The sequence below is a fragment of the Eurytemora carolleeae genome, unplaced genomic scaffold (assembly GCF_000591075.1).
Source record: "Eurytemora carolleeae unplaced genomic scaffold, Eaff_2.0 scaffold1115, whole genome shotgun sequence".
In the NCBI taxonomy this organism is placed as follows: domain Eukaryota; kingdom Metazoa; phylum Arthropoda; class Copepoda; order Calanoida; family Temoridae; genus Eurytemora; species Eurytemora carolleeae.
The window spans coordinates 57,711-69,808 of NW_019397195.1; the positions used below are offsets into that span (position 1 = coordinate 57,711).

Genomic DNA, 12,098 nt, shown 5'->3' on the forward strand with positions numbered 1-12,098 from the left:
ATCATTTAAACTTTTAACATCCCAAAATATCTACATCTCTATCTCATAAATATCTGCATCTTTACGCCCTATATCTATACATATTCTTTTTCTCTACCTCTGAATCTGACTGTTCCTGTATCTATACTTATTTTTTTTCTATCTCTGTATCTCTGGAATAGATTTCTATATATGTATGTATTACAACATAAAAATATATATTTATCTCTGCATCTTTACAGTTCTTTAATCTCTACATCTATAGATATATGTATATTCTCTACATCTTTACATATCTGTACTGTTACATCTTTGCGTCTCAATATCTCTTTATCTATTTATCTCGAAATCACTATGATTGTATCTATCTACATATTTATGTATTTCTACATCCGTAAATCTATGAATCTCCTCTATATCTTATCATCCCTGTATATCCAAATCCACGATATTCTAAAGTAAATTCTATCCCTGTATCTTCAAATCCACGATAAACTAAATTAAATTCCATCCCTGTATATCCAAATCCACTTTAAACTGAAGTAAATTCCATCCTTGGATCTTCAAATGTTTTCAATTCTATAACTCCTCTTTTTGAAGAGCACTTGAGAAGAACGAAAATGTTTTGAATTTTATTTTATTTATTTTATGTATTTTATGTATATTATGTATTTTATGTATTTTATGTATTTTATGTATTTTTATGTATTTTATGTATTTTATGCATTTTTTGTAACCAGATAATTAGTTTTTCTTAAACTTATGCGTAAAATCAAGACTGGTTGTAATAACGTCGTACCAGTAGTATAGCATAAAGTTCATTATCTCTTTCTGTCTAGTTCAGTATGCTTCTCTGTTATTTAAATTCATCTAAACTTATTCGTCTCTTTATCTTTGTAAAAATCTAATACTCAGAAAATATTTATATATATATATATCACTCTACTCTACAGTATCTCTATATATATTTGTATTTAAATCTATCTATCTATCTAATCAGTGAATATAACAGTGTACAGATACAGTACAGTGTACCCAATACAATAGATTTAATTAAAGGATGCATCGAGAGACATCTGCATATTCATCATACAAACATCATCAGGGGGCCAAATACCCCCCCCCCCCCCTCCAATCAACAAATATCAAGTCATAAGCAAACTCCCCCCCCCCTTTCATTCACGTGATCCTGACTCAAAATTTGGAATACCAAACTATAGGTTACCCTCACTCTAAACTAAACCAGGGGAAAATGCGTTCGGTTTCTTCCATTTGAATTCAATATCGTTTTGTGCTATACTTCAGCAGTTAGTTATTATGTGAACACTGTACAGTGTACATATCTTGACGATTGTAAATACCCGGGAACTGGATGTTATTTACAAAAAAAAGTGAATTGAGAACCAAATCATAATTACATTCTACGAAGAATAAATGTATAATTATTACATCTATCTTAGTAAATAGTAGATATATCTTTTAATCTAGTAATTTATTATTAAGAAATATTTTTTAACAATTTATTATTTTGTTAAATACCTAAATTAACTTTTTTAGTTTATGTAATCTAAGAAATTAGAATAAATTATTCTAGAAATTACAATATTCAAGTAACTACTTCAAAAACTGTTTTAAAAATGCTCATATAACATTTACTTTGATATTACACTTTGGCAATAACATTAAGCATGAAAATTCGATTCATATTTAGTAAAATAAATCTTTCAAATCTCTAAATATATTTGCAACTTAATGTTTCAGACCTTAGAAATATCAATCTATGAATTCTGTTGGATCAAATGGTCTAAAAAGTTTGAAATATCAAAGGTTTACACCATCAGGTTGCAAAGATAAAGGGATTAGAAAAACAGAGCATGCCTATGGTATAAATATAAACAAGTTTATTTAATGAAATTTTCACAAATCAAAACGTTACTTAGGACACCCTGTATCAAAATGATCATTCTTCTCCTCTATAAATTGCAATGTTCTTTTCTGTTTCCCAGAGTTTAACCTAAAAAAGTATATTTTTAAAATGTAAAAACAAAAGATACTTACAATGCAATGCGCATTTAAAACATATTAGATACATTTTTCTACTTTTTTCAATTCTTTCAGCTCCAGGTTAATTAGAAGTACTAGATGAGGGATGATAGAACCTGATCTAGAACTACTGGATTAGGGATAAGCTGGTCTAGAACTACTGGATGAGGGATGAGAGTACTTGGTCTAGAACTACTGGATGAGGGATGAGAGTACCTGGTCTAGAACTACCGAATAAGGGATGAGAGTACCTGGTCTAGAACTACTGGATTTGGGATGAGAGTACCTGGTCTAGAACTACTGGATGAGGGATGAGAGTACCTGGTCTAGAACTATTGGATGAGGGATGAGAGTACCTCGTCTAGAACTACCGGATAAGAGATGAGAGTACCTGGTCTCGAACTACTGGATGAGGGATGAGAGTACCTGGTCTAGAACTTCTGGATGAGGGATGAGAGTACCTCGTCTAGAACTACCGGATAAGAGATGAGAGTACCTGGTCTCGAACTACTGGATGAGGGATGAGAGTACCTGGTCTAGAACTTCTGGATGAGGGATGAGAGTACCTGGTCTAGAACTACTGGATGAGGGATGAGAGTACCTGGTCTAGAACGGCTGGATGAGGGATGAGAGTACCTGGTCTAGAACTACTGGATGATGAAAGAGAGTTCCTGGTCTAGAACTACTGGATGAGGGATGAGAGTACCTAGTCTAGAACTACTGGATAATTGATGAAAGTACCTCGTCTAGATGATGGATGAGGGATGAGAGTACCTGGTCCAAAACTACTGGATGCAGGATAAGAGTCCCTGGTCTAGAACTACTGGATGCAGGATGAGAGTACCTGGTCTAGAGCTACTGGATGAGGGATAAGAGTACCTGTTCTAGAACTACTGGATGAAGGATGAGAGTACCTGTTCTAGAACTACCGAATAAGGGAAGAGAGTACCTGGTCTAGAACTACTCGATGAGGGATGAGAGTACCTGGTCTAGAACTACTGGATGAGGGATGAGAGTACCTGGTCTAGAACGGCTGGATGAGGGATGAGGGGATGAATCTGGTTCCAAATAAAAATGACCAAATTCTCTGCAGTACTACATCTACCATTCTTAAACCAGTCTACTTCCCTGCATAGTGACATTGTTATTTTTATTATTCTTATCATTATTATTATTTTTATTTTTATTATCATTATTATCATTTTTATTATTATTGTTATTATTATTATTATTATCCATATCCTCATCATTATCCTTATCCTTATCATAATCATTATAATTATATCATTATCATTATTATCATTATTATTATTCTTATCCTTATCCTTATATATCCTTATCCTTATCCTTATCCTTATCCTTATCCTTATCCTTATCCTTATCCTTATCCTTATCCTTATCCTTATCAATTATCATTATCATTATCATTATCATTATCATTATCATTATCATTATCATTATCATTATCATTATCATTATCATTATCATTATCATTATCATTATCATTACCATTATCATTTTCATTATCATTATCATTACCATTATCATTATCATTATCATTATCATTATCATTATCATTATCATTATCATTATCATTATCATTAGTATCAAGAAAAATATTAAATCATTTAATACGTAAACCTAATTCTAATAAATTATTTTGAAAGTGAAGCTTTTATAAAAGATATTTTTTGACGTTCATGATCATTTCAATAATTCAACCATTGAAAATATAACATGAAAAGATAATACTTACTTATCAATATTTCTGTGATCTAGCAGGTTCAGAACATTTTCGTTTAAGATAGTTTTAATATCAGTGATATTCATTACCATTCCTGTTTCCCTGAAGTATATATATATATTGAATTCATCACTTTCCCTGTATCCTTGAATATAGTAAAGAAGAAAAATGTAATCTAGCAAAAGTTACGAGAAATTGACGTAGATATTGGATTTATGATCAGTATTAATCTCCAAATCTTTTAGTTTTTGTAATAAACTTTTAATTAACGCTTTTTATTACTTAAATTATTGAAAAGGTTCAATCGACGTATGTTTAGCACTTAAATATCGTTTACATAATTTAAAATCCTCAAAATTATTTCTAAAATGAGTTCTAAGAAAAAGTTTTAATAAGATAGCTGAAAGTGAAGCTTGTCAAAAATGTGATTAGATAGTTCGGGGAAAGTATTTAAAACATTTTTATTATTATACACCATGAATCCTTTTATAATATTTGATTCATTAAAATTGGGGTTTCCGACGCAATTAAAAAATTAATTTGCGCCGCAATTTTTTAGTTTAATGCGTATTAAAATCTTTGTGCATACTGCGCTATCCCGCGCAAAATTTTTTATTTTAATTCTGTATTCTTGCCTTTCTAACAAACCTGTGCAAGGTTTAGAGTTTATAATAATTATATTATTCTGTATTCTTGTCTTTCTAACAAACCTTTGCAAGGTTTAGAGTTTATAATAATTATATTAATCTGTATTCTTGTCTTTCTAACAAACCTGTGCAAGGTTTAGAGTTTAAAATAATTATATTATTCTGTATTCTTGTCTTTCTAACAAACCTTTGCAAGGTTCAGAGTTTAAAATAATTATATTATTCTGTATTCTTGTCTTTCTAACAAACCTTTGCAAGGTTTAGAGTTTAAAATAATTATATTATTCTGTATTCTTGCCTTTCTAACAAACCTTTGCAAGGTTTAGAGTTTTAATTATATTATTCTGTATTCTTGTCTTTCTAACAAACCTTTGCAAGGTTTAGAGTTTATAATAATTATATTATTCTGTATTCTTGCCTTTCTAACAAACCTTTGCAAGGTTTAGAGTTTATAATAATTATATTATTCTGTATTCATTCTTGTCTTTCTAACTAACCTTTACAAGGTTCAGAGTTGATAATAATTATTGTAATAATGTATTCCAGGAGTTTGCATTTCAAGAGTTTGTTTTTCAAGAGTTTTTATTTCAGGAGTTTGTATTTCAGGAGTTTGTATTTCAAGAGTTTGTATTTATGGAGTTTGTATTTCAGGAGTTTGTAATGGTCCTTAATTGACCTCTATTGACCTACCTGTCAGGTTTACCCCGAACTGTGACCTCTAGGTTGTAGTTATGACCATGACCGTGAGGATTATTACATTTCCCAAATATTCTCAGGTTCTCCTGAGCACTCAGTCCAGGGTTATGTAACCTAGAGTTATAAGAATAATTACATTTCTTAAATATTCTCAGGTTCTCCTGAGCACTCAGTCCAGGGTACACCTATAAAATATCTTTCTTTGCATTATAACTTTGGTTGAAGTACAGTCATAGTGTGTACTGTGATCCGAGTTTAGTGTACCAAGGCAATAAGGAAAGGAAAGTTGTGTATTCTCTGCGTACATATTGAAACCAGTTCTCTCTGGGCTGTGTTTGTAAACAAGAACAGATGCATCAGTGTTCTAGTATCCGAGTAGGATAAAAGCATTTAAATTTGATGATTTTGACAATTCCTATAATAGTTTCCTAGGACCAAAAAATTTCATTGATTTTTTTATGTAAAAATGGATCCCATGCCTGGCTGTCACATCCGTCTTGTGTTTACTTTACCGCCCAGATACAGTAAACTGCAGTACTAAAAAAGCGTACACCTCTGAAATAACTATCTTTACATTATACTTCTTTGGTGTGTACTGTGTAGTGTTGTCAACCATTAACATTAAGACCCCCCCCCCCCACAGTTCATGTAATATCGTCTTCAACTTAAATGCTCCTCTCGGAGTCAAGAATCCAAACCAAACAATTTCAGCCCGCCTTTCTTCCTTGTTCTCCGATGACGGAGTTAAAACGTTTATCAATTGTGAACCATTTCAAAGTTAAACAAAAACATTTCTATTTAAAGAATTAGTGACTTTCATCAACATTTAATTGTCAATCTTTTCAGAAGTTTTAATGTATAAAAAGCGTCTTCGGACTTTTCAACAGATAGTCTCACGAATAGGAAAATAGATCGTAAGAATCTTTTCATTATAAATTTGTAAACCCTGTAATAATTATTTATCATTATTCATTTCGTTATTTTTTTTAGGAAATAAAGAGTTTTCTGCATTATCGATTTTGATTCGTGGATTATACCTTGTCTATCTGTTCATCGTCAGAATCTTGTTCCTTTGCGACAACAAGTGTGTACCAAGTATAGTGTGTACTGTGTACCGAGTATAGTGTGTACTGTTTACCAAGTATAGTGTGTACTGTGTACCGAGTATAGTGTGCATTGTGATCCGAGTATAGTGTGTACTCCATCCCATTAATTTAGAAAATGTAAAATTTATTACACTCCTAACTTTCCTGTTGTGCCAGTTAAGGGTTTAAGTTAACAAACTCATTTATTAAACAGGAAAAAATATGATTTTTGACATCAAATTATATTTTACAAAAAGCTAAAGAACTTCTGTCGCTTTTAAAAGAAAAAAAGAACTTTTTTTGGGAATTCTGATACAAATAAAGAAGATTTAAAATTAAAAACATTTAATTTGAAAATATCATTAATTTCGACCAGCAAGCGACAAGAGAAATAATCAAATTCCAAACAAATTAGTTAAAAAATATTATAAAATATAAACTATATACAAATGTGGCGAAAGATAATCGATGACTATAGGTTGTAATATCTGAATGATTTGTTTGAAATTAAATTGATTTTTTACGGTCTAAGTCTTTTCTCCTTATAGACGCAACAGATAGAAGTAAGATTAGTAGCGATCAAAAGCGCTTTTTTTATCGCATTAAGCCTTTCATTTTTCGCGAACACTCCCTTTAAAATAGAATTTAAGTATCTATACATTTTACATATAGAAGCTTCCCGCAATTTTCCAGGGTTGTTTCCCCCCTTTCCGCCTGCCCCTTAGCTGTCTCAGAGCCGTTTTACTTTCTAACAAGACTTAAAACTTAGCAAACATAAATTAGATTGGTTAAATGTTTTCCTTCCATTTCACAGTTTTATGAGTCCCACTACATAAAAGTTATGAAATTGAGAGTAAATAACCATTTACCTTCCTCATCCTCAATTTTAATACTTTGGTATCTTGAGTATTTCAAAATATTGGTTTTACCTCTTATTAAAAAATATGTTTTTTACTAATTAAAAATTGATTATTAGCAAAGCTTATGCTTAAATGAACTCGGGAATGCATGACAGGCTATCCGAGAATTGATTTAGAGAAAATCAAATAATTATTAAGAAAACTTTTCTATAAAATGATGTTCCAAGGACCAAAAGGTTATTTAGCACAACTGTGTGAAGTACACCTGCAGTATGGAAACAGTACAACAAAATGGTCGTTTTACATTTTTTTCTTGTAAATTCAACTCAATATATATATTCTATTCTCTTTGGTTAAAAACCTTGTTTTAGATTATTGAAGACAATTTGAGAACTATGTCTTAGATCCGGTTGTAAATAAAGTTTATGATAGAACTGAGTGGGATAAGTCTGCAGAATAAAAGAGATGAGTTTACAAAATGAGTGATATTAGTTTACAAAAAATGTGGGATAAGTCCACAGAATAAGTAGGATGAGTTTACAGAGTGTGTGGGATAAGTCCACAGAATAAGTAGGATGAGTTTACAGAATGAGTTGGATGAGTCTACAGAATGAATCGGATGAGTCTACAGAATGAGTGAAATGAGTCTACAGAAGAAGTAGGATGAGTTTATAGAATGAGTGGATGAGTCTACAGAATTAGTGGAATGATTACAGAATGAGTGGAATGATTACAGAATGAGTGGAACGAGTCTATAGAATGAGTGGAATGAGTACAGAATGAGTGGAATACGTACAGAATGAATGGAATGAGTCTACAGAATGAGTAGAATAGAAAACTTGCAAATATTTTGCAGATTTCAATTTTCACTGAATGTTTCTGATATTTCTATAAATGGTTTAAGGACTCGACTCGACACAAATAGAGAACAATTTCAGAAATTGAATTTAAGATTTTAGTTTCCACTTTCCGGAGCATTTAATTCAAAATCAATGAAAACTCTCAAATTTAAATTATATTTATCTAAAAATAGTATAAATCTAAAGTAATTTTCAATTATTGAATACCAAGAAAATCCAGGGGGCGGAAACGTCATGTGTGTGTGTCTGTACCAAAAGGGTGTGTGTAAGGAATACCGAACCGAAGGCGTGTACTGTAGGTATATACAGTACATAAGAATCTCGGTATTTGTACAGTCTAGGAGAGTACATTTGTTTATTGTTAACAGTTTACTTAAAAATAAGTTTAATATACATGTAATATATTATTTACATATTTATTCAACACTATAAAGCCAAATTTTCATGCAAAGAATATAATTTGATTAAAGTTTATAATTCACTACTCGATATTCAAGTTTAATTATAATTGACAACATTGTTCTGCAATTTCCTTGACTGTAGTCATATTGTGTGTCGGAACTCGTCTGCAAAGCAGTGCGACTGGCTTTCTCATGCCAGACCAGCGCCATTTCCCTTCTATTTATTCCTATTCCCTGGAAACTAAACAATCGCTACCAAAAAATGTCTCACTATACCTATATCTTTGCAACCTTTTAAGACCTTAGATATGCCAAAATATGAAATCTGGAAAATCAATTTGTATAGTGTAAGTTTGAAATGTAGAGGTATTGCACCATCAGGTTGCAAAAATATTAAATTTACTTCCTGGTTTAGAAAAAAAGAACCTTTATTTAGAAATAAAAAAACTACTTCCGAACTTAAAATATTAAATATTATCAAAATCTTTAAAATGATGAAATAATTAAAATAAACCTATGTGCGGCACTGAATGATTCCCGTCTAGTGATATACACCGTCATATTTTCTAAATCATTCAAATAATTATCAATCTTTTAATTTACAAAAATCTAAATATTATTTGTTCACATTACCTTGTTTCCTATAACACCAACCATCTCTCTTATTTGTTTTTGTTAACATTTATAAAAATTATGTTGACAGAAAATAGCTGAGATTGTTCAAATAATTTTTAAGCCATCGCTTTTCACATCAAAGGTTCACAAGGAACAAGGCAAGGTTAATCGCATAAAGCCTATCAATTAAGGCCGAATCACCAAAAAAGGAAAATTCAATGAGGAGGACAATTTTTGTTGTAGTTTTACTAAGCAGCTTTAAAATAATGTAATAACCAAAGAAGAGCACAAAAATGAATTTAACAACAGTGCTTAAAATTCCACAATATAAAGAATTTTCAACTACATCTTGTTGTGTATGTTGTTCAAGTATGGATGGAGGACTGGAATTCAGCTGATTCTATAGTATTAAGGGGGGGGGGGAGCAACAAGTGGTCGGAACCTGGGCCTAGGGGAGTATATGGGTAGGGATAGAAATAAAATCAACTAGTTTTACACAGAATTTATATCCGAGCTATATCCCAAGTATTACATATTATATCCATGAAGAAAAAAGTCAATATTGTTATTTTATCATAGTCATTATAATATCATTATCATCATTATCAATAATATAATTATTATAATATCATTATCATCATTATCAATAATATAATTATTATTATTATTATTATTGCATTATAAATACCATTATTATTATTATTATTAACATTATTATTAATATTAGCATTAATTATCAGTATAGTTGTGTTTATATATTGTACAAAGTAAATACAGTTCATTGCTTGCCAAGATTATTAACCCTTTTGTTTTCTTAAGACTGATCTGGGGGAAAAATGCGAAAAATATTCAGACAAACATTTATTTTTTGTGATACAGGGTGTCCCACGAAACATGAAAGTTGCTGAATAGTTTTGAATGTCTTCACCCATGGCCATATACTGTATTAGATATTATACACTTTTTGCAGTTTATTTATTTTAAAAAACTATACTCAAACATATTTTATTTAGAAATTAATTTTACTATAATATGGATGCCATAAAATATGTATTATTATTCTCTTTGGTAACAAACAACTTGAAATATTATGGAAGAAGACATTTTTAAACAATTCACAAATTGTCATGTTTCGTGGGACACCCTGTACCTATAACTTGTATTCCAAGGAAAAGTGCATCTTACTTGATTTAACCCTGAAAAGGCTGGGATGGAGAAAGGGGGGAGGGGGATATAAACAAAGTTACAAGAATTGCGAGTTTGCAACAAAATCTTCAAAAATCTTTCTTAAAAGTCAAGTATTTTTATGGTTTATGTTTGAAAGATTTGGGCCCTATGAGTAAAATTCTGAAGTGGAAACCCCCCTTGTCTTTTTGTGGTTAAATACAGGGTTAACCACAAAGGATGAGACTTCAAAGACGAATGGACAGACTTTACATTGCCTGTTTTCTTAGATTCTTGATTCCCTTCAACTGTTCCCTGTTCCTCCTTATCCTAAACCATGAAATAAGCCATTAGAAGACTATATTTAAGGCAGAAGACTTAATTTAATCGTGGAATCGTCATATTTTAAGAGTTCACGTCGTCTTTACAGTCTCACCCTTTGCGGGTAGCCCTGTAGCTTTTACTCTTGAAGAGGGGATTTTAAATACAAAAAATGTCCAGATATAACCAGATATAACCAGATATAACCAGATATAACCAGATATAACCAGATATAACCAGATATAACCAGAAAACTCTGAGAAAAGGAAGACGACTTTATTGATGCTGTTACTAAGCAAATAGGGTTAAAAACATACTTCTTAGATCAATATGGAAACATTAGAAAATTGATGATTCTAAAATATTTTTGACAATTCTAAAAAAGTTTGAAGGTTTTGCACTTGTTTTGACACTTTTTCAAATATTTAATTTAATTCTACGAATTTACGTCACAAAAACAGATTTCAAAAACTGCAAACAGAAAGTTTGGTCTCGACTAACTATGTACATAATGTTCAATATTTTAAAAACTCCGGAAATAAAAACTGCGGAAAAACAAACCACGGAAATACAATTACTACGGAAATGCAAACTACGGAAATAAAAACTACGGAAATACAAACTACGGAAATAAAAACTACGGAAATACAAACTACGGAAATAAAAACTACGGAAGTACAAACTCCTCCGAAATGCAAATTACGGAAATACAAATTACGGAAATACAAACTACGGAAATACAAACTCCTCGGAAATACAAATTACGGAAATACAAATTACGGAAATACAAACTACGGAAATACAAACTACGGAAAAGCAAACTACGGATATACAAACTCCTCGGAAATACAAATTACGGAAATACAAACTAAGGAAATACAAATTACGGAAATACAAACTGCGGAAAAGCAAACTACGAAAATACAAACTCCGGAAACACAAACTACGGAAATACATACTACAGAAATACAAACTACATAATTAAAAACTCAGGAAATACAAACTTTGGAAATACAAGATCAGGAAGTACAAACTCCGGAAAGACCAACTACGGAAAGACCAACTCTGGAAAGACCAACTCCGGAAAGACCAACTCTGAAAAGACCAACTACGGAAAGACCAACTCTAGAAGTACAAACTCCGGAAAAACAAATTACGGAAAGCTACCAATAACGAAAAGACTTACTCTGAAAAGACCAACCATGGAAAGACCATCTCTGGAAAGACCAACTCTGGAAAGACCAACTCTGGAAAGACCAACTCTGGAAAGACCAACTCTGGAAAGACCAACTCTGAAAAGACCAACTACGGAAAGACCAACTCTAGAAGTACAAACTCCGAAAAAACAAATTACGGAAAGCTACCAATACCGAAAAGACTTACTCTGAAAAGACCAACCATGGAAAGACCAACTCTGGAAAAACCAACTATGGAAAGACCAACCCTGGAAGTACAAATTCCGGAAAGACAAATTACGGAAAGCTACCAAAAACGGAAAGATTAACTCAGAAAAGATTAACTCTGGAAAAACCAACTCTGGAAAGACCAACTCCAAAAAGACCAACTCTGGAAAGAAAAAAAACGGAAAGACCAACTCCGGAAAAAAACACCAGAAATACCAACTTCGGAAAGACCAACTACGGAAAGACCAACTCCGGAAAGACCAAATCTAGAAAGACCTAA

At 31.5% G+C, this 12,098-nt stretch overlaps 2 protein-coding genes across 2 annotated transcripts; one reads left to right on the plus strand and one right to left on the minus strand.

Annotated features, from left to right (window-relative positions):
* Positions 1 to 1,862: 1,862 nt before the first annotated feature.
* Positions 1,863 to 9,264, minus strand: LOC111712659 (6-pyruvoyl tetrahydrobiopterin synthase). Its single transcript, XM_023487337.1, has 6 exons — positions 8,949 to 9,264; positions 8,830 to 8,881; positions 5,104 to 5,223; positions 3,779 to 3,868; positions 3,042 to 3,150; positions 1,863 to 1,993 (listed from the first exon to the last, which is right to left on the minus strand). Exons 1-6 carry the CDS (start codon positions 8,995 to 8,997, stop codon positions 1,940 to 1,942), a joined length of 474 nt encoding a protein of 157 aa, XP_023343105.1. The 5' UTR covers positions 8,998 to 9,264; the 3' UTR covers positions 1,863 to 1,939.
* Positions 9,265 to 9,390: 126 nt separating this feature from the next.
* Positions 9,391 to 12,098, plus strand: LOC111712662 (serum response factor-binding protein 1-like). Its single transcript, XM_023487341.1, has 3 exons — positions 9,391 to 9,394; positions 11,409 to 11,743; positions 11,808 to 12,098. The coding sequence occupies exons 1-3, from the start codon at positions 9,391 to 9,393 to the stop codon at positions 12,096 to 12,098; spliced, it is 630 nt and encodes a 209-aa protein (XP_023343109.1).